Source organism: Acipenser ruthenus, chromosome 3, assembly GCF_902713425.1.
Source record: "Acipenser ruthenus chromosome 3, fAciRut3.2 maternal haplotype, whole genome shotgun sequence".
NCBI classification, from domain to species: Eukaryota; Metazoa; Chordata; class Actinopteri; order Acipenseriformes; family Acipenseridae; genus Acipenser; species Acipenser ruthenus.
In genome coordinates this window covers 22,653,937-22,676,614 of record NC_081191.1, presented here as the reverse complement: position 1 = coordinate 22,676,614, position 22,678 = coordinate 22,653,937, and the positions used below count along the sequence as shown (strand labels likewise).

Below are 22,678 nucleotides of genomic sequence, written 5' to 3'. Positions count from 1 at the left end.
ACTGCAGCTCTTTTTTTTTTTTTTTTTTTTTAATTTTTTTTGTAATTAAGTTTTTATTGAAAATTTATATACAAAGTGAACAGAAAGACCCTGGAAAAATTTCCCTCACCCCACCCCGCCCCCTCCCACCCCCTCGTTACATGGGTTGACGACAAATAAATGAGCAATGCATACCGATTACAACAATAGTAACTTCTTAATTGCAGTTGCCGAGTCTCTCCACATCAGCAGAGTGGAAGCTTTAGCTCCGTTGACTCTGGCTGAGGACATCTCCAAAAAAATAATGTCTAAAAACACCTGTAGCCAGTGCCGCAAGGAGAGTTGATGAGGAGGGAGCCAGCGCTGCACAATCATTTTTTTTGCAGCAGTCATACTTGCCAGCCACAGTCTATGTTCATTCTCAGAGAGAGGAAATTTAGAAACATCACCCAGGAGAAGAAAGGCAGGGTCCAGTGGGAAGCACCTCCCCATAATGGCAGAAATGGAATCTACTACCTGCCCCCAAAAAAGCTGAACATCTGGGCAATCCCACAGTATATGCATCAGAGTGCCTGGTACTCCTAGGTTGCACAAAGTACAACAAGGATGAGGGGCTAGTCCCATATAATGCCTTTTACGAGGGGTCAAATAAGTTCTGTGGCATATTTTAAAGTGAATAAATTGGTGATTTGGATTCTTAGACGCTCCAAAGACACTACCCCACACCGCATCCCAGTCTACAGTCCCTCCCCATTGCGCTATATCCTTCTCCCATAGTTTTGAACAAGAGAGGGGGGGGGTGACTGCAGCTCTGATTGTGTACAGTTGTAACATGTGAAATAGCATTCTGGAGCTGCCACAAAGAGATCTGAGAGAATGTAACACAGACAGCTCTTGTGATTACATGTTACTGTTTTTTTCAGTAAAAATGGCATGTTTAAATTGCAGTGAGTTGGTTCTGCTATTTACAGCATTAAATACTTTTTTTTTTTTTTTTTTACACAACACTCGCTCAAGTTTGGTCACCATCAAACCTGTTGCATGAAACTGGGGTTACCGTATTCTGCTGGTGTTAATACAGCACCTATATGCGCTTACAAGCATTTGAATTCGATTAAATTGTTATTATTATTAGTTTATTTATTACCGTCCTTCATTTTATTAAAACATCTGATATGCGTTTCTTCCCCTTACAAACTGACGTCACAGCGCATTCATAAATATTGATATATGCTTTTAAAGGGAGAGGGCAGGCAGCATTTTTGAGTTACATGCACCAATCTGCAACCAAACAGTGCAAATGCTTTTTAAAACAAATATCATTCTTTCATATTTTTAGTTTTTTCTTGAGGAACACAAAGGGATCTACATATTCTGGTTCACAAAAATCCACCGGATTTTAAACCGGCCGGAGCAGGACTAATTTCGCCGTCGCCCGGATGAGATTATCAACATTATCAACCCCCCCTCTGCTCAGCTTCCGTTTCGCTCAGCTGCCGATTGGCTTGACAAAAACACCCTTAACACAGTGATTGGTAGAATACCATTCTCTAATTATCAGTGTAGACTTGAATTAATGCATGCTCATTGGACTGCCTGGTACAGTAAAATGCTCTGGCAGAGGCTGATCATATTGATCCCAAAGCAAGTCAAAGTACATTGATTTAATGTTTTGAAACCACATGACTCGCTTACAATCATATATTTTTCAAAATCACCTTTTTTTCAGCCTCAATTACGCATCTTTCTACTAGTGGAAATTATTTTTTATTTTAGATCTGAAATGTACCTCAGCATGACAACTGGAAATTGGAAAAGCTTTTTTTTTTTTTACTTATTTCATTTATTTATTTATTTTTACCTGTGAATTTCCATGTAATGCCTGAATTGCAAAATAACACCTCTGTGTAGCAGGAACACCGCTGAGGGAGCAGGCTGAAAGAAAAAATAAAAAGAATACACTCGCTGGTTTGAATTGTTTCTAGTTGCTACTACCAAATAAATAATAATCTTCAATAACTGCCAAGTCCACAATACCTGGAAATGATGACCTCTTTGATTTGGTAGAGATACTGGAGTTCGCTTTCAACAATTCATAAATATTACAAGCTGCTGTCAGTCCTGTTTAAAAAAAAAAATACAATTTAAAAAAGTATAGAGATAAAAATATTGACGTTTTTCATTTTATAGGACCCAAATGAATGTTTTTGCCTGGGAGACTTTTTGGTTGAAATAACGCTTTTAAGACTATAAACAATGCCTGGCTTATTTCCCCAAATATCTTCTTGCTGCTGACCTTCTTGGCCGGCCTTAGTGTGCACCTGGGCATCAATGCTATGCACAGTATATCTTGCTTTTGAATAGCAGATTACATAACAAGTAAATTAATAATACAATTATAGACCTATTTTGGCTTGGAAATATCTCCTTTTTGGAAATTCAAAAATATGTAAACCGTAAAATCAACAATCTCAGTATAATCTCAAAATGTTGCTTTGGATTCTGTAATGCAGCTGTGCAACCACAGTCACCTGTGACTGTTACAACAAATACAGTATGCATAGAACACCAAGTATGTGTTGTAAGGAGTCTTGATTGCTTTGTTATTACTGTGATTCCACTTAACTTGGCAGGTCTAACAACTGTCAAAATGAATGAATGACTGCATTAATTAATTATAAATAAGAGAAACTGTCTAACTTACTATCTTTATCTTAATATATAAAGAAAAAAGTGTGTATGTCTGTCTGTTCCTTTATGCATTCGGACCCCGCAGGAGCCAGTGCAACCAAACTTTGCATGGCCTCCTCTTTCATCCAGGGGAAGGGCGAGGGTTTGGATTCAAAATTTGGACCCCCGGGGTAATTTATTTAGTAACCCCATTTCTGGATCACTACAGTAGCCATGTGTCTCAAATTAAAAAAAAAAAAAATCCACAAAAACAAAATAGATAATAATAATAATAATAATAATAATAATAATAATAATAATAATAATAATAATAATAATAATTAAAATAAAAAATAAAAATGGCAAAAAAAAAAAGTAAAAAAAAAGGGAAAGGGGTCCGAGCACATTGTGCGACACCCAAGATCGGTAACTTATAGAAAACCATAAGGCTACTACCGTTCCCCAATTTGTCATGCATGGAATATTGAATTTCCCCTGGCAACGGCGGGTACTTCAGATAGTAATTGTATATTTTGAAGACAGACACCATAATACTCCGCAAACCCTATCCCACACGTTACACTTAATTACGTTATAATAAAATATACTTACTGCATCGAGATTTAACAAGGCAAATATTTGTCATCTAAGTATTAGTATCATAACGTCACAAAAAAAATGCCATGTGCTTATTCGCCCTTATTTGTGTGAGACAACAAAATAAATGTAATGTTTTGAGTTTTTAAAGTTTCCTAAAATTTATCAATTTATACTGTATCCCAATGAAATGTGTACTGTCACGCTCACCTTACACAGACGTGCATATATAAAACTAAAGAACAAACAGCTTTTATTATTAAAAAAACAAAAATGTAGATATATTATACTTACCAGGAACATCTTCGCCGTCTTTCCCAAAAGTATCATTTGTGTTGCAAATGACACACAACACGTACCTGTCCATTATTTTCTTATTCCAATTAGTATACTTACAAAATGCTTACATTCATTTCGTCAAAAAACGTATTGCCCGCGCCAACAGCAATGAAACTTCCGTTTCCACAAGAACAATACTGTGAAAACACATCCGACTGGAAACAAGTAAACAAAGCTGGACAAAGCTGTTAAATTTTTTCCCCCTCGTAGTATTGTTTGAGCACAGTTTTCCATAAGTTTTACTGCAAACGATTCAAATAGTTTAAAACGTATTTACTCATTTATATTTCTGTCTTCAGTTTTATATTTACCACTTTACAAAAACATGTTTTGTTTTTGTAAATGGTACATTTGAGCTTGCCCTGTGTGATTCTTGTCGGTTGGGTTGCAGTGTTGCACCAGGTGTCACATTGGGGGTCAGCGTGATGCTCGTGAGTTGTAAAAGGTTCATTTGGATTTCAATATAATTTTATTGTCGGTTATGTCCAGTTTTACGAAAGCAGCACAGGTAAGACCAAAATAAACGATATGTGATATTTCTTTGATATGCTACCGGCAATTTTTATCAATGCCTTCCCTACTGGATTTGTAAAGTTGTGTTAAATGTAAGTCATTCTTCATTTTTAAATTCAACGACAGAGTGATTGCTATCACAGTATATTCTGCATTTAAAAGAATAAGTTGTTCCCAAATAGGGCATATATTGAACAAAAGGTTCCCCTTTACAACACCTTTCTAGTACATTGTAAATCGTGGTAATAGTTATAGTTATTTAAATGATACAGTATAATAATGTACTGTATTCCTATCTGTAATTTAATTAGTACCAAAAACATACTGCTGGCATGAGCAATGCATTTTGAAGTTTCTGTGTGATAGACCCATCACCACAACAAAAATAAAAACATTGTTATTGAAAACTATATTTTATAAAAACACAAGTTTGCCATTTCTATACTTTTGTGAAAGTCCAGTTTATTGGCTTATGAAGTTTTGTTTATTTAGCAGACACCTTTATCCAAGGCGACTTACAGAGACTAGGGTGTGTGAACTATGCATCAGCTGCAGTCACTTACAATTACGTCTCACCTGAAAGACGGAGCACAAGGAGGTTAAGTGACTTGCTCAGGGTCACACAATGAGTCAGTGGCTGAGGTGGGATTTGAACCGGGGACCTCCTGGTTACAAGCCCTTTTCTTTAACCACTGGACCACACAGCCTCCGAGTTTTAAAAAAATAATCTGTTAACAAAATTGTACATAGGGATGAGATATGTGCCATAAAATTGGCTACTTCATAATTTAATAGCGCATTCTGGACTTTCTGTATGTATAGTGGAAAATGATGTGTAAGGCTGTAAAGGTTTGAATGTTTAAACAGTAAACAACATTTTAAATGGCATAGTATTTTACTAAAAACCTAAATGGTTTAATAGTAATCTTAATTGATCTTGTTTAATCAGTTGTATCATTCTAATGTATTATTAACCACTGCAAAATTATTGTGATATTTTAAATAAATAAGAGTAAAATTATACATGCTTTTTTTTTTTTAAATGTCTGCTGCTTTTAAATGGTAAACGATTGTTTACATAGAGGTTTAAATGTTTAATCAATGAAATATAAGTTTACAGCATTTCGTTACAGTATATTTAAGTATTTCTTGCAAAAGTGAACCAAAATGTAATTTTTGGATAAATGTTAAGTAAAAATTTGACAAGCTAGAATTTAATAATGTCTGAAAGACATCGGCAGCCATTGGAACTTCACACATGAAATCTGAAAAGTGTCTGTATATCCTTGGCATCTTTGTTTTATAGCAATGGGCCACATTTGCCAGATCATGGTACTTGATTGATGCCAAGATGCAGCCACCAGGAAAAATTGCCACCATGTGTTCAATAAGACTACAAGGAAAGCATAAACCTATATACCATGCACTGAGTAAGTAGTAACCAGTTTTCTCATTAATCTTTTAAGCAATTCTTTCACCAATGCAAAGCTTAGTGTTTAATGTTGCATATTTGCTTTATGCCCATTAAGATCACAATGCCTTATTTTTAATTTTGCAGGTAACCTGAGAACTCTACAACTATATTTACAATTTTTATGTCTAGTTAGGGATAAAGTAATGCATTTGTTAAAGTCTGTATGTATTTGTTAATAGCCCATACTGAAGCAGCAAATGTTTTCCAGTTTTAAAATGGCGTGTATTTAAAATAATGTCTGCAAAATAAACTGTTAATGTAGAACAGGATGAGCTGTTGGAAAGGCTGATTGCACATTTTGGGGAATCTGAATAGAGGTATAGGATAGTAATCTGTGAATTTAAAACCTGACACTTCGATAAAGCACTTGAGTTATTGGATTGGTCTCCGTTCTATCGCAGAAATGTCCGGTCTGTTCAAATCCTACTTGGGCTACTACAGTACTTTGCATGCGAAAATATCCTGCATTTTCCAAAAACTTCAATCCACGTATACAGTTGAATTCTAATTAGATTTTCTATCGTTAATCATGTAAACACTGAAAAGTGACGTTTTAAGAAAATCAGTTTTCAGATTCCGTTTTCGGAAAACGCTTTGTTGTGTAAACGTACTGAATGACTTATTCTAAATAAGGTCCTTAGAAAGTTAAATCACAATTGGTTACATGGTTTTCTCTGTAATTGTGAAAATGTAAGTCTCGCATAGACAGTCAGACAATTGGATATACAGACATATAGTCTACATATACTTGTATCCCCAGATTGTGATACACTCAATAACTTGAGCAAATGAAGATCCTAAAAAAATGTCATCACTGTTGGATAAATTATGTTCCCAATCATATAGTATACAGAATAACCACAGGATGGCAGTGTTACATTTCATGTAAGTCTTTTAGTTTTATACCACAATACTGTGTTCCATATATATCAGTGTGTGAACAAAGATGATTTAATTAAATGCAGGCTGTTTCCTTAAAGTGTTTTGTGATAGTTCGACTGCTTAGGTTTAAAAACATTGTTTATCCAGAGCCTCTTAGTGCCGTTTGAGCATTACTGTTTAAACAAATGTGTGATAGTGTTTAAACAGACATTTGTCTCTGATGTAACTTCTTGGCAACAGCAAAGCAGAGGGTTTGTGATGTCTGGATTGCATTTCAGTCTCACTGTCTTTCCAATTCTCTCCTCCCCAGTAGACAGGTATTACAGATGAAGTATTTTCTGCTCTGTCCAGGACTGAAGAGTAGGGTTTAGGTGAGAGGGCACTAGTACCAAAACAAGCAATAATCCAGTGTGGAAAGTGTAGAGGGGGAATTTTTCATTTGAATGAAAAAAAAAATGGCCAGACCTGCTAGAGCTTTATATAAGCAAGATTCATCCCACTAAAAAACAACAATGTGGATTATTTCCACCCTGACACATTCTTCCCTTTTCCCCCCTAAATACTACATGCAACAAATGTATGTATTTCAAGAATCAGACTGATTAAAAAAGATTGAAGCTAATAAAAACAAGTGCCTGTTATTTAATGACAGACAAGAAATTATGTTAATAAGATTTGTGCCCTTGGCTTGCTCTGCTTAAAGCACTGAAATGTAGTATATTTTAATTTAATACATTTGTCATTAAGCCTACACACAAATGTAACCTATTGTCAAAGCTGTTTCAGTTCTTTACCATATGCCAGTCAACAGGAGGATAATTAAAATATGTTGTCAAGAAATTGATTATTATTATTATTATTTATTTCTTAGCAGACGCCCTTATCCAGGGCGACTTACAATCGCAAGCAAATACAAATACATTCAAGTGTTACAATATAAGTCATACAATAAAAACAAGAAATACAATAATTCTCAAGTGTGACAAACCACAATTCAATAATACAGCAGATAATAGTGAAAGTTACATCAGGATATGATTAAATAGTGATAGTTACATCAGGATATGATTAAGTACAAAATACTACAGATTAAACACTTGGCAGATTACAATAATCTGAGGTACAGGATTAAATGCAGTAAAATAGGGGGCAGATAAGAGCAAAATAAAGCATATTTAAATGAAGGGTGATAGTGTCCCAGGATACAACAGAGGAGTTCTACAGGTGCTGTTTGAAGAGGTGAGTCTTAAGGAGGCGCCGGAATGTGGTCAGGGACTGGGCAGTCCTGACATCTGTTTCTTGGAGAAAGCTGCTATAGGCTTTCCCCGTTAACACTGGACATACTAAAGTAGGCTCATACTGTGTATATCTTGTCCTGCAAATAATCAACATTAAATGTGGAGTTAGTGACTATTAATTATGATTGCTTGTGGTTAAATGAAAAACAAACAAACCCAAAATATGTAGGATTTGGGCCGAATAACAATAGGCCACACAGCAGCGTTTAGCCAGTCAGCGGATGTGTCTGTACTGTGCTCTGTGTAAAAATTGCATATGTTGATGATAGACCTGAATATTCACAATGTAGCAATTAGGACTTGGCAGAATCTGTTATGAGTCTGGGTGTTGCGTCAGCCACAAGACATTTTCCCAAGAAGCTGGTATTAAAATGCAAATAAGTGTTTAAAACTGATTTAGGACAAGGTCGTGTGAATAAAATATCATGGGGCTCATGTTTATAAATCCAAATTATGTGTATAAACATTTTGACATGTAAGTGTCTTCAGGTGCTTTACTTGCTATTACAGCAACAAGAGTATGACTGAAAGTCTTGGCTTAAAAATAATTGTGGTAACATTTATTAATTTACTTGGTTTAACTATCAACATTATATTTATGTTCACGTGACATGTTTAATTATCAATGCATTGATAAAAAGTGGACAAAACAGAATTTGGTATTCCCTAGAATGGAAAATCAGTAGCCCTACATTTGTATTGATGTGGAGGACCATAACACAGGTAAAAAGAGTCCAGCATCTTTCTAAAGAGTCCAGGACCTGGAAATTCCAATTAAGGAAGGAGTTGGAGACTAGCTGGCCTCATCTCAATGACAACCAGATAGATAAAGTGAGGCCCCTCTTCTTTTGGGTTAAACTTATTTATAATTACACCCTCAAAAGTGTAACAAGAAGATGAAAAAGGGAGTAGGGCTAGCTCGGTAACTATAGCAACAAATAATAAAGTGAGGCCCACTGCACAACCAAGAATTAGTCCTTAAGATTCCCAAGTACTGGTGTCGGAATTCAGTCTAGCTATTGTAACTTTATGGTCAGGAAAGTGTTTTTTCTTTTGTTCGGAGATTGTTTTAGTCAGTCAGAGAAATGAACAGCAGTGTATGACAACCAGAACTGCCAGCTGCAAATAACATTGAGAAAGCACCTTGAATGAATCAATTACCTTGGAAGAAAACTCTTTAAAGAACTTAAAAGGATCTCCATTAACTGGATTGCTACTGAAGAAACTAAAATAATTAACAAGAATTAAATAATAGACTACTATCTGACTGGGAAAGGATAGTTCTACAGGAAAAGACTCCAGCAAAGTGGGTTCTTCTCATGGAATAAGCCTGAACAATGGACCACGTCCTTGCCCTGCAACTGCATCAACTCTGCGAAATAAATTGCCTATTCCCAATTAAACTAAATAGAAAGATTTACAGAAACTATACTTGAGAAATGAAGGGGTGTGGTCAAGAGTGCTTTTCTAACAAAAGGGGCTAGTTTAACATTTGATGAGAGTAATTGGATTTTTCTTGAAGAACAAATGAATGGGTGTTAAGGTCTCCATTCTTTTTATAGTGTATTTGCCACCACTTATAACAATTTGAAATCCCATTACGTTATAATGAAAACAGACAATTGCATTATAAACAAAATACACAAAAACATTCATTTTCAGAAATAAAGTGGTCCCGTTTTTAGATTATTGTCCCAGAAATTCAGATTGATAAGACTGCAACATCTCTTACAAATTGCCTTTGCAAAGAAAGTTTGTGCTATTGAAACTGTAATATACACTAGCAAATCACTAAATTAATGCTGCTTTTCTGAAATAATTTTTGTAATTGTACAATTTCACTTCCATTAATGTATACATTATACTTATGCTAGTAACAAAACAAAAAACAATTACCCTGTATTCTTTTACCAGAAATTCTGTCTAGCTGGTTGCTTGTGGCTTATGATTGGTGGCTTACGAAGGCTAGAACTTAATTGTCGCCATTGTATAGAAGCTGGAGATAAGCAAGTCTGGGGATATAACAAATGGCAAAAGAACAAACCTATTTTATAGGGGTCTTCTGTTAGCCAAGAGATAGTAGAAATCCCTGTTCCAAAATACGGCAGCTCTTCTTACTCATGAGCAGCACTTAAAAGTACAAGAGCCAGAAGTGTTCCTAACAAACATTGTATGTGATTTGTACACAATTAAACTACTCCTGTTTGGCAAACTAACAGCAAGTCTACAGAGAATTGTATTTTTGTAAAATACAAGCTACTTTGTATGAAGTTAACAGGAACCTTTCTAATAAAAATAATAAAAAATAAAATAAAATAAAAACAATCATACAATGCCTTTGGCTGGAGACATCATGTGATTGAATGGTGTTTGTTTTTTGTATTTATCTACCATATTTGATTTGCAGAACACAGCACTTTATAAGAAAGGTAGGGACACTTAAGTATGCAAAACAGTACGAAGAAACAAAACACAAGTTAGAAGAGTTTTAAAGCTATCCAAACAGAACGGGGACATTATTTAACCGGCATGAAAATGGTTTAGAAATGATCACTTGGTGCATGCAGATCTTGGCAGCTGCTGAATGACTTTTGGGTGGTAGTTGCCGTTGTTTCCCTTTAATTTCTGTGATTATCCTCATTGTACGTTATACCTTATTTTACTGTGTACTGTACTATCGACAGTACATGCTCTGACAGAATCTAAAGGCAAAAGTGACTTAGTTTATAGTGTTACCCACAAGACATTCTGCATGCTTTAAACTAACATACAGTAAAACTTGCAGTATTTTTTTTATAATTTAAGCCAAATGGTACCTCAGACCCTGTATATAAGGGTACTCGAAAGAAAAGGTAAGTACGGTTCTGAGTTGGTCACAATGACAGCGACCAAGGAGGACAGAGTGAGGAATCTAAAGTTTACAGACCAGGAGCTAAATGTATTAACAGAAGTAGTGGTGGGGAATTATGAAAGGCTTTTTGGTGCTGAATCAGCGAAAACATTAACTTCAATGAAACATTAAGGACAAAATAAACGTGCTCCGTAGGAAGGCGGGGGGTCCTGTCCCAAATCACAAGGTACTGTGAGACAGGCAAAGCGGAGAAAGTAGTTGTTAATGGAACATTTATGTTTAACTCTGCAATTCAAATAAATATTTGTTTGTTCAACTTGATCTTAATCAAAAGTCAGCAAGCACTCGCTTAGTCAATTCACTATTTACATTTAAAAAGGTGTTTGGCAAAAGCATCACTTTTTTAACATTAGATGCCGTTTGAGTGCTTGTATTTATAACTGCACCTCAACTCTCACTCTGTGTACATTAATTTATTGGACCTTTACAGTTTCCATAATTTTCTTTTGTATATTTTAGAGCTAGCCTACTTAAATATCAGACGTACATGGTGACTATATAAATATATTAACATAGCCCAAATTATTGCTGTGACATGACAGGCACTGACTTGTAGCTTTGGGGGTGGGGGTAAGTGCTCCTGGTATAGTGCATTGTTGACAGCTGTTATGCAGAATGCAGCATGCAACAATGAGTTTACATGCTTTCCCAGGGCTGTACAGTAGCACACCACCAGATCTATCTAAACATCCGAAGCAACCTTTTGACACTCCAAATGTACACTTAATAACAGAACATGTAGCCATGTGTGCTGTATTGTACCGAATCTGCGTTCTGGGGTCCAACAACAGTGTATACAGTGCCTTGCATGTATTCACCCCCCTTGGACTTTTCCACATTTTGTAGTGTTACAACCTGGAATTAAAATTGATTTAATTAGGATTTTTTGTCACTGATCTATACAAAACAGTCCATAATGTTGAAGTGGGGAAAAAAAATCTACATATTTTTCAAAATGATTTACAAATAAAAAACTGAAAAGTCTTGATTGCATAAATATTCACCCCCTTTGCTGTGACACCCCTAAATAAGCTCTGGTGCAACCAATTGCCTTCAGAAGTCACATAATTAGTTGAATGGAGTCCACCTGTGTGCAATTAAAGTGTCACATGATCTCAGATTAAATACACCTGTTTCTGGAAGGCCCCAGAGTTTGTTAGAGAGCATGTCTAAACAAACAGCATCATGAAGACCAAGGAGCTATCAAAACAAGTCTGGGATAAAGTTCTGGAGAAGCACCAATCAGGGTTGGGTTATAAAAAAATATCCCAAACTTTGAACATCCCCCGGAGCACCGTTAAATCCATTATTAAAAAATGGAAAGAATATGGCACAACCGCGACTCTGCCTAGAGAAGGCCGTCCACCAAAACTCAGTGACCAGGTAAGGAGGGCATTAGTCAGAGAAGCAACCAAGATGCCAATGGTAACTCTGAAGGAGCTGGAGAAATCCACAGCTGAGATGGGAGAAACCGTCCATGGGACAACTATAACCCGGACGCTCCACAAAGCTGGGCTTTATGGAAGAGTGGCGAGAAGAAAGCCATTGCTGAAAAAAACCTATATCAAATCATGTTTGGATTTTGCCAAAAGGCACGTAGGAGACACCGCAAACATGTGGAAAAAGGTTCTCTGGTCTGATGAGACCAAAATTGAACTTTTTGGTCTTAGCGCAAAACGCTATCTGTGGTGCAAAGCCAACACTGCTCATCACCCCGAGAACACCATCCCCACGGTGAAGCATGGTGGTGGCAGCATCATGTTATGGGGATGCTTTTCATCGGCAGGGACTGGGAAACTGGTCAGGATTGAGGGTAAGATGGATGGAGCCAAATACAGGGAAATTCTAGAGGAAAACCTGTTTCAGTCTGCAAGAGACCTGGTACTGGGGCGGAGGTTCACCTTCCAGCAGGACAATGACCCTAAACACACAGCCAAAGCTACACTGGAGTGGTTTAAAAACAAGAACCTGAATGTCTTAGAATGGCCCAGTCAAAGCCCAGACCTCAATCCGATTGAGAATCTGTGGCAAGACTTGAAAATTGCTGTTCACCAACGGTCCACATCCAACTTGACAGAGCTTGAGCAATTTTGCCAAGATGAATGGGCAAAAATTGTAGGATTCAGATGTGCAAAGCTGGTAGAGACTTACCCAAAAAGACTCAGCTGTAATTGCTGCCAAAGGTGCTTCTACCAAGTATTGACTCAGGGGGGTGAATACTTTTGCAGCCAACAAATGTCTTTTTTTTGTTTAATTAACTTTTGTGTCACAATAAAAAATATGTTGCACCTTCAAAGTGTTAAGTATGTTGTGTAAATCAAATGGTAAAAATCCCAATTAAATCCATTTTAATTCCAGGTTGTAACACTACAAAATGTGGAAAAGTCCAAGGGGGGTGAATACTTATGCAAGGCACTGTAGCAGCCAGGGTCTGATCCCATAGCCTGCATTACCTATAACAAGCATTAACAATGTTAGCAAACTGTCCATCAGTACCCTATGAAACACATATGCATTACTTACCAAGAAGCCAACCAGCTTCATATACACCTGCCTCGTAATCTTTATATATCCCGGATTGTCTGAGGATGTACGAGTCGTGTGCTATGCCAGGATAGCTGGCGTCCACATTTTCGTATCACACCATTTGTACATTAATGGAGTGGTAATGCTTCCTATTATGAAAGATATGTTATATATCCTGGGGTGGTGACAGTGCTACGTGGGTGCATTCAGTAGCCCCCAATATATGTACAATGCAACAACACTTATAATACAATATTTTAATGGGGCTAGGAACACTAGGTGGTTTATTTAGTAGCCTTTCAGGGCAAAATAAGCGACATTAGTCCACATCCCATTAATTTGCCAGTAATTGTTTGTTTGTTTGATTGTGGGTGAGTGAGTGAGTGAGTTTTTGTTTGTTTGTTTGTTTCCGGTATGAAACCTAAACCTAGTCCTGCAGCCCTTGTTAACTACTGACTTTTGAAATAATTCCAGGCGTATTGACACCCCAAAGTTCAAATAACAAGTTGTTTATTTACCTTCTTCCAATGGAATCAACGGGTGGAAATTCATATATCAGACAAGAAGATGAACGCCGAAAGTTTCGTAAAAATAACATAGAATAGATTTTAACTGTATATGCTCCCAGAGTACAAGCGAACGTTTCTTTCCTTCACAAAAAGCACATTTGATTCTGCCTTTCACTTCCGGGAAGGTCCTTAAAGTAGTTCAATATGCGAAAACTATCGCCAGATGGTGACAGAGACTGTAGACTAAACCAACACTACTGTGCTTTTACTCAAGAAGAAAACCAAGATGAATAACAGAACAAATTATTACAATTTTCCAAGTGAACAAGAATAAGACTACAAACAATAATTTTCATAACCATAACTTTGAACTACAATTGGGCTCCTACACCTTTAGCAAATTATCCCAGTAGCCCCCAGACAGACTTCGTGCCTGCCTGATTGTTTGATTTCTTCTTGTCTGTCTGCCTTGAGCGACACAAGTGGTGAAGTCTGCATGGCGGGGTCCCTTTCCCAACCAAGATCAGGCGTAGCTTTCCGATATTGAAAAGTTTAACCGGGGGACCAACAGTTATTAGAAATATCAATTTGGATGTAGTCTCCAGGCTCGTTCAATACATGAAAGGTAGAGCGTGCTAGAATAATTCATGAATACTGTGCACCCGAACCCTGCATGTTTCTCAAATTATAAATTTATTTCCAAAAAAAAATGAAATGTCCCAATTATCGGCACCCTTGTTTTCAGTACTTTGTGCACCCTCCCCTTGCAAGGATAACGGTATTTTTCTATAATGTTTAATGAGATTGGAGAACACATTGGGAGGGATCTTAGACCATTCCTCCATACAGAATCTTTCCAGATCCTTCGGTCTGCGCTTATGGACTGCCCTCTTCAATTGAAACCACAGGTTTTCAATGGGGTTCCGGAGACTGAGATGGCCATTGCAAAATGTTGATTTTGTGGTCAATTAACCATTTCTTGTGGATTTTGATGTGTGCCAACATATCTGAATTTTGTTCATCATGGTTTTCTTTTGAAACTTCTCCAATCACATGAAAATAATTAGTTATTTTCCTCATCTTGGTTTGACAGGTTTTCAAACTGGAAATGAGTAGCCATCACACTGATAAATCAGTGAAATTTGTAGGGTATGGGATTTGTAGTTTTTAATGTGTGATTAACAGTGGGCAGTAGACACCAATAAACAATTTTCTATAGTCAACCTTTAGGAATTTCTAGTGACTAGTCATACAAGGACATTTTTAGTCGCATATGCCATCAAATTAGTCGCACTGTAGAGCCCTGTTATGTTTTGTTTCCGATTTAGTTCCTGAGAAGAATAGTCACCGCAGTTATTATTCTTGAGGTGTACTTGCTGCTTGCTGTGCATTATTGTTTTGTGTAAAACATTGAGTAAAGAAAAGGCTCAATGCAAAACCTTGTTTTAGTGTTCTTTTTATTAAGCCGGCCAGAGACCTGTGCTTACAACTGTTTTGTCATATTTTCTACATTTTCTTTAAATTCTCAAATATTAATAAATCGAAACATGAAAAGAGAGACCAGGGTAGCGTTGGGTATATATAATATATATATATATATATATATATAATCAGTTTTTTTCCTCTGCAGGTGACTGTGGAGACCATGTGGTGGTGATGAACGCAAGACACATTGCATTCTCAGGGAATAAATGGGAACAGAAAGTATACTCCTCCCACACTGGGTAGGCATTGCATTTTTCTTATTCAGGCACTGACCTTGAGAAACTTGCTTCACTTCTTTCCTGCCTTTCGACTTGACATAATTCTGAATGCATGTGCCAGCCACTGCTTGAGAGCAGTACAATAAGAGAACCTCTTCATTTTATTATGAGTTGTTGATCAAATCTTAATGTCCCTAATCAATTGTCACTATTTTTGGCAAAAGCATTTTGAGTGTCATTTTTCTTGTTATTCTCACCCTGTGAACAAGACAAACAAGCAAAAATATATAAATGGGAACAATGCATCTGCTTTCTTCCAAAATTGTGTTTTTGCTTAAAACTAACCCCCCCCCCCCCCCCCCCCCCAAGAAACAGCTGAGAGATTATATTGCAAAACTGTGTGGGGAAAGAAATGAGAAGCTAAGCTTAATTACTATTATTTGGACTATAAAATCCACAAATTAACAACGGTTTTGCCATATTCTGTCTGATTTATATTATTATTTAGTAAAACTTTCGGGTTGGTTTGATCATATACACTGCCAGGATCAGCCACAGAAGGAATATTTAGAGCATTTTACAGCACCTGCGAATCTCCCTGGACTTCAACAAGCAACTATTTTGGGGTGCTCCCAGTATAACCACAGATTGTTTGTGCAATAAAGGGTGATTCTCTAGTGCCGTAAAGATTCATCCAGTACAGTAGGTGTCTAATCCTGCTGACAAGGATGGACATATCCACCAAGAGGTTAAGTGCCAGGAAAAATGTTAACATAGTCTTCTAGGATTATCATTTCAAAGGTTGACTGTTGTGTGTGTTTTATTTGTAGTTATCCAGGTGGATTTAAACAAGTGACAGCAGCACAACTTCACCAGAAGGACCCCACAGCAGTAAGTATTGTGTTGTTTTATTAAAGGGTACATCAGCACTACGTGAAAGATAAAACATAAACTATCCCACCTTGCTGTTCCGAATGTATTTGATCATTGTATAATAATCTGTATGCACCCAAACATCTCCATAATGCCACACTGCTATGTCCAGAATCACTGTTCTCTTCTGAGCCAAAAAACATGACTTCCGCATGTACCCTCACATGTGCTCTGAAACGTACTGGCGCATGCCCAATGAAGCGTTGTATAAGCTATATTACCTCCGTGTGGAAACACACTAGTCTTTGTGACAAACATGGTCTGTCTAATTTTCCATAAGGATGGAACTTGTACCTGCTTTCATTTTGTGTGGTAGACATCTTTCACACTGTACATGTTTCCTTCGTATGTTGTATTTTGATGTATTATTATGATTAATATTGCATTCAATAAATTTAAAAAAAAAAAAAACCTGTGCTGTGTAAGTGGTTGCGGGGAAAAGAAAACAAAGACAGAGTTGTTCTCATTTCCAACTAATGAAGGGACCTACCCACAATTATAGCAGCACTGTGTTAATTCAATGTACGTCCCCAAAGTCATAGATACAGCTCCAGCTGATTCAGAATGTTTGCAGAATGGCCACGTATCAAATAAACTAGCAAATGAGATTCGGAAATTATGTATTTCCTTTTGGAATTAAGTCTTTGAGGATGATCCGACCTAAAAAAATAAATATTGCATTTTTTCATCCTTTGTATTTGGTTTTCATTTGCATTTCCTGACGCAACACATGCACAATCATCTACACACGTTTGAGTGGGAATGTCGAATTTGGTCACAAATTCCATCTCCCTATCGGTTTCTAACCAATCTGATGTTGAAATATTGTCTGGCATTATTTCGGACGTTCCCTGTGTACTGTCACATTGTGTTGCTGAATACAATTTGAATAAACTTCCCCCTTCTGACCCCACCATCCCCTCCTGTATCTCTACCTGTCTGTCTGCTATCTCCTCCTGGATGCACTCGCATCACCTCAAACTCGACCTCTCTAAATCTGACCTCCTTTTTTTCCCCTCATCTTCCCCCTGCTCTGATCTATTTATCTCCATTCCTCTGGAATCTACCACGCTCTCTCCCGCCTCCTCAGCCAAGAACCTCGGAGTAACCCTGTACCCCTGCCTCTCCTACTCCCAGCACATCTCCACTCTAGCACGCACCTGCCGTTTCTTCCTGAGTAACATACGAAGAATCCGACCCTTACTCACCAACTACTCGACGCAACTCCTCGTTCAGGCCCTGGTAGTCTCCCGCCTAGACTACTGCAACTCCCTCCTGGCCGGCCTCCCTCCATCCGCTCCAGCTCATCCAGAACTCCGCTGCTCGCCTGGTGTTCTCTCTGCCCCGCTTCTCCCATGCTACTCCACTGGCTCCCGATCACCGCTCGCATCCAGTTCAAGACTCTTGTACTCGCCTACCAATGTCTTGACCAGACTGCACCCAGCTACCTCCACACCCTCATCTCTCCCTACACCCCCACCTGACCTCTCCATTCCGTCTGCAGTAGAAGACTGGTTGTACCTCTGCTACGCTCCCCTGCCTCCAGAGCCCGCTCCTTCTCCACCCTCGCCCTGCAGTGGTGGAACGACCTTCCTACAGATGTCAGGACTGCCCAGTCCCTGACCACCTTCCGGCGCCTCCTCAAGACACACTTGTAAAACTCAACTCTTCCCTTCTGGACAATATAGCACGCTGCCTTTAATGCACTTTAACTTGCACTTATCTGCTCCCTATTTTACTGTATTTAATCCTGCACTTAACCCAATCTGTAGTATCTTGTATTTCACTTGCACTAGTTCCATCTTGTCGTGTAATTGCACTGTGCAGCACACAGGGGCACTGTACCCTTATTTGTTTCTATCCTAGTATTTTCCAGGAGAGCTCAAAACAAGGCAGCACACTTTGTAGGCTTCATAAATTATCAGGTATTTTGCATTGCTATTTATGTATGTGTAAAATGAAAAATATCCTTTTGGCCAATCAGAACAGCGTCACACAAAGTTCACAACTGTGTGTACTGTATTGTGATATAACAAGTATAAACATATTGGCAAAGCATTTATATACTGTAGATCCAGGTGATCTACTTTTTCATCATACAGACCATTCTAATTTTGTCTTCGTTGGTGTCTTTTCAAATTCATTTAGAGAAAACATGGTAGCTAATCATAATACAATATAAGATGTATTTCTTCCTCCAAGGTACTGATGTGTCTCTTCATGCCAAAATACAGTATTTTTGTTCATTTTGAAGCATGTTTCATGAAGTAATTAAATGCATGAATAAGCCGTCTTATTGTGAGAGTGGGAAATCGCCCCGCCTAAGAATGCACTTTATATTTGGCAGTCGTGATAACAAAAAACTCTCTCACACTAAATGGAGCAGCTGAAGAGAGAGAAAAACAATCAAAAAGTTAGAAAAGGTTTTCCTTGCCTGAAAAACAAATGGACCAGAAAAGGTAGTTTTGGTACACGTTTACAATGAATGTATACAAACTAAAAATACATGGGATATTATAAACAAAATGTAAGCGTCTTTGTTTAAACTGTGTTTTCTGATTATTTGCAAGAACATGATGCCATCTCTTGTGTATATGCCTTCACAATTACTGTACTCCTTTATACAGATCTCTGTGATTCCACAGCACATTCATTGCGCCCCTTTCTTTTCAGTCTTGTATGAAGTAGCCAGCTCTTTTTCATTCGCTACTTCCTAACGCATTCCTGTAGAAATAACTGCAGCCGGATAAATAAGAATTCAATTAAGAGTGGATAGTATAATACCATTCAGCTGCATAAAGCCTTAACACTGTAATTCCCCAGTATTTCTGTAAAGAGAAAATATACTTCTATTTATTTATGTAACTACACACTTTAACATCTTCATTTGAAAACATTATACACACAGTGTATTGCATGTGAAAATGATGACTTTTGAGACTGGATACACAATGTGCTTCAGAGGCTGGTAAAGGTATAGTATTATATTAAATTAGCTGCTGGGCATTATGGGGTTGAAAAAGCTCCCGGACAGGAAACCTAATCTTATATGTTGTTTTATTCATGCAGCAACCTATTCAGTGTTGAAATATCCTCAACTTGCTGCTTCCAAGTTAATGATTTGAAAATGCAGGCCAGGTGCCAAGTTCCTGGCTAGTAGTGAAATCATTGTTTTCAGTCTAACAATTAATATTCTATTCTACCAAGCCATCATTTTGAGAGCATTCTTGCAAAGTATTAACATAAGCATATTTGCATCTGTCTTGCAGCTGATTCTCTGATTTCCCTCTGTAAAAATGCATGTCACATTCCTGTACAGTGTGGGCGAAGCAGGCGTCTGGCGATTCTGCCTCTAGAGAGTGCTGCTTATGAACTTTTTTAACTCGGCGTATAATTGAATACTAATCAGTGAAGCAAAAGTATAAATGCTCCGATAAACATAAATAAAAATCATAATGCTGTTTTTGTTTTATTTCCCTTTTAAAAAAAACAACCATTTCAGAAATATCATCATCTCGAACGTTTTGAAACGCGGTAAGAATTTGTGGTAAAAATGAAATCAAAATATGAATTTAAAGTCGAAAATACACATTTAAATGTATCAAATTAATTGAAGAAGAGGTATATTGTTAAATTCACCGCTGCATGCACCGATGTAAAGCGGATTCACCAAACCGTTGTTAAATTCACCAGGAGTTGCTCAACGCACTGTTGTTAAATTCACCGGTGAGTCACCGCTGAAGCAGCGAATTCACCGGGGTTGAGAGTCGGTGAATGGCAGCAAAACCAAAATGGCCGCTCCCGCTGTGAAAGTTTGTCTTCCACGGAGATACTATTATCAATGTAATTGTAGATTCAGACGCCAAATCTTTTGAAAATGGTGTATTTTTAATATATATATATATAAGCGCTAATAAACATATTGATAAACAATATCACATTTGCCAACCTATCCAGAGTAGCCGACTGAGCTGGTGACGTACAAGAATTCAATATGAGAGAGAGAACAGATTATTTTTATTTTTTTGTGTATGTTATTTGTCCTTTTATACTTAGAACAAATATGTTACAAAGTTGCGAAAAGTGGGCGAACTGTATTTGAAAGTGTATCCATTAATATATTCATATTTATAAATATTTAGAGTTGCAGGCTAGCTGCTTTCTACATTTTAATGTAACAAGCTAGCTCCTAATGACTTGGTTAAAGATAACTAAACCTTCGTCCCAATAAGCTTTCAGCTCGCACAGGTCAGCCACAGCCTTGCATGCCGCAGCAGCAACCTTTCTGTTATTATTATTATTATTATTATTATTATTATTATTATTATTATTATTATCAGATTATGTTGATTCACCAAACTGTTGTTAAATTCCCCGCACCGATGAGCACCAAGTGATGTCACTTCCGACTCAGCGATGCAGAGCAGATGAATTTAACAACGCACCCTATGTCTTTTCCTAACTTGGCTTGTGTTTTTGATGCAAGTTCAAACTGCTTTTATTGTGCCTGAAAAACACAAGACAAGTTAGTAGAAACAATTGGGGTAACCTTGACCCCCACCGCTTTTACAGTTGTGTCTATTTGGTTTGTGCTGGGTAAGGTTGCCCCAATGGTTTCTTGAAACTTGGCTTGTGTTTTTCATATCTCCACTTTAAATAGCTGGGCACTTTTGATAACATGGGTTTTTTCACATTTCCAATGTGTTTTTGTTTCAGATACTTGTTTTTCCACTTAATGGATAGTAACACACACACATTACGGGAATAGCAAAATTGTTCAACCTATATTGAGGCAGTGTGTTGCTGTTTGGATAGGTTCAATGTAAACAGTAGCCTAGTCTGTTGAAGGGGTTAAGATGTGAATCTGTGTAGCGTAGCGGTTATGGAGTTGGAGTGAAAGTATGACTAGTTAGGGTTCAAATTCTGCCTTTATATATATAATATAATATAATATAATATAATATATATGTTATATATATATATATATATATATATATATATATATATATATAAAAAATGATTTCCATTACACGAGAGTAGATGTTAAAACTTCATGCTGATTTGAACTCGGCTCTCGCCAAGATAAGCACCAACTAAGACGTAGCTTTACAGTAAACTAATGTGATCCATATGTGTCTCCATCCATTACGTTTCCTTCCATATGATGATGTAGATATCCTTCTGTCTGGTGTTAATGGCTGAAGTGTAATGCTGGCTCCAGGGATCAGCTTATTTTGCCTCCCTGGCGCATCAGCACACACAACGGCTGCGATGCTGGCTCCCCAGCGCATCAGCATGACAACCGTCTGGACTGAGCTAAGTAGGGTACATCTATGGGGTTTTCAAGTGGGCACCTTCCATCCTCAGTGTTTCGTCGACTAGTCCACGACACCTCAAGAGGGCTCGACGGTGATTCTGGCGTCCCAGCATCACCCCCCTCCGTCCCCCACTCAACTCAGCCCAGCTTACTTACCTGTACATCAGCGTTTCTTTCTTTCTATTGTGCTTGAGATCCCCAGCCAGAATCTTTCCGTCTCAACCACAGCCAGTTGCTGCTCCTCTCTGCTGCTTCAGATAAGTTCTTCACTGTGCGACGCAACTCTTGGCCACTGAATCCGACGTCTCTGAGAAACCGGGTTGTAGAGTGTGCCACAAATCCTCGACAACCCACTTCCACTGGGTAAACCCGGACTCTCCATCCTCGCTGTTCCGCTTCGGTGGCTAGTTGAGCATACCGCAGTTTCTTCCTCTCATACGCCTCATCTACAGCATCCTCCCATGGCACTGTTAACTTTTCCAGGTGAACAAGGCGAGACCACAAGACAATATCTGGTCGAAGGTTAGTGGTGGCAATCTCAGGTGGAAAAATAAGCCGTTGACCAACATCTGCCAGCATTTTCCAGTCTCTAGCAGCTTCCAGTTGTCCTGGGCGAGGATTGGTTTTAACACCTTTTCTTGGTGGTTGCTCTCCTGGGCGGAGGAATGTTGTCTTTTGTGTGTAATGTTTTGATGGAACAGATGGCAACTTATTGGTCATGTTACGCTTGTCTTCTAATGCTAAGGCCAAACATCACAGCACCTGGTCATGGCGCCAAGTAAACCGTCCTTGGCTAAGAGCCACCTTACATCCTGTCAAAATGTGCCTTAATGTTGCAGGTGATGAACACAAAGGACATGAGGGATCCTCTCCTACCCAGAGGTTTAGGTTCTGTGGTGATGGGAGAACATCATATGTTGACCTGATGAGGAAACTGATCCTGCTCTGTTCCACCGACCATAGGTCTTGCCAGCCAATCTTGCGTTGTTCCACACTCTCCCATCTCATCCATTCTCCCATCTTGGCC

At 38.0% G+C, this 22,678-nt stretch overlaps 2 protein-coding genes across 3 annotated transcripts in view; one reads left to right on the top strand and one right to left on the bottom strand.

Annotated features, from left to right (window-relative positions):
• Positions 1-3,758, bottom strand: part of LOC117435602 (mdm2-binding protein-like) — a 46,831-nt gene extending 43,073 nt beyond the window's left edge. Inside the window, exons 1-3 of the mRNA XM_034058923.3 lie at positions 3,541-3,758; positions 2,017-2,100; positions 1,841-1,914 (exon numbers count right to left, since the gene is read on the bottom strand). Coding sequence (XP_033914814.3) covers positions 1,841-1,914; positions 2,017-2,100; positions 3,541-3,613 — 231 coding nt within the window. The 5' untranslated portion in view covers positions 3,614-3,758. The remainder of the gene's footprint in view (positions 1-1,840; positions 1,915-2,016; positions 2,101-3,540) is intronic.
• A 192-nt stretch (positions 3,759-3,950) lies between these two features.
• LOC117394369 (large ribosomal subunit protein uL13m) overlaps positions 3,951-22,678 on the top strand; it is a 44,455-nt gene continuing 25,727 nt past the window's right edge. For both annotated transcript variants that reach the window (XM_033992581.2, XM_059012725.1), the window contains exons 1-4: positions 3,951-4,093; positions 5,405-5,528; positions 15,329-15,422; positions 16,232-16,292. In XM_033992581.2, coding sequence (XP_033848472.1) covers positions 4,067-4,093; positions 5,405-5,528; positions 15,329-15,422; positions 16,232-16,292 — 306 coding nt within the window. In that variant the 5' untranslated portion in view covers positions 3,951-4,066. The remainder of the gene's footprint in view (positions 4,094-5,404; positions 5,529-15,328; positions 15,423-16,231; positions 16,293-22,678) is intronic.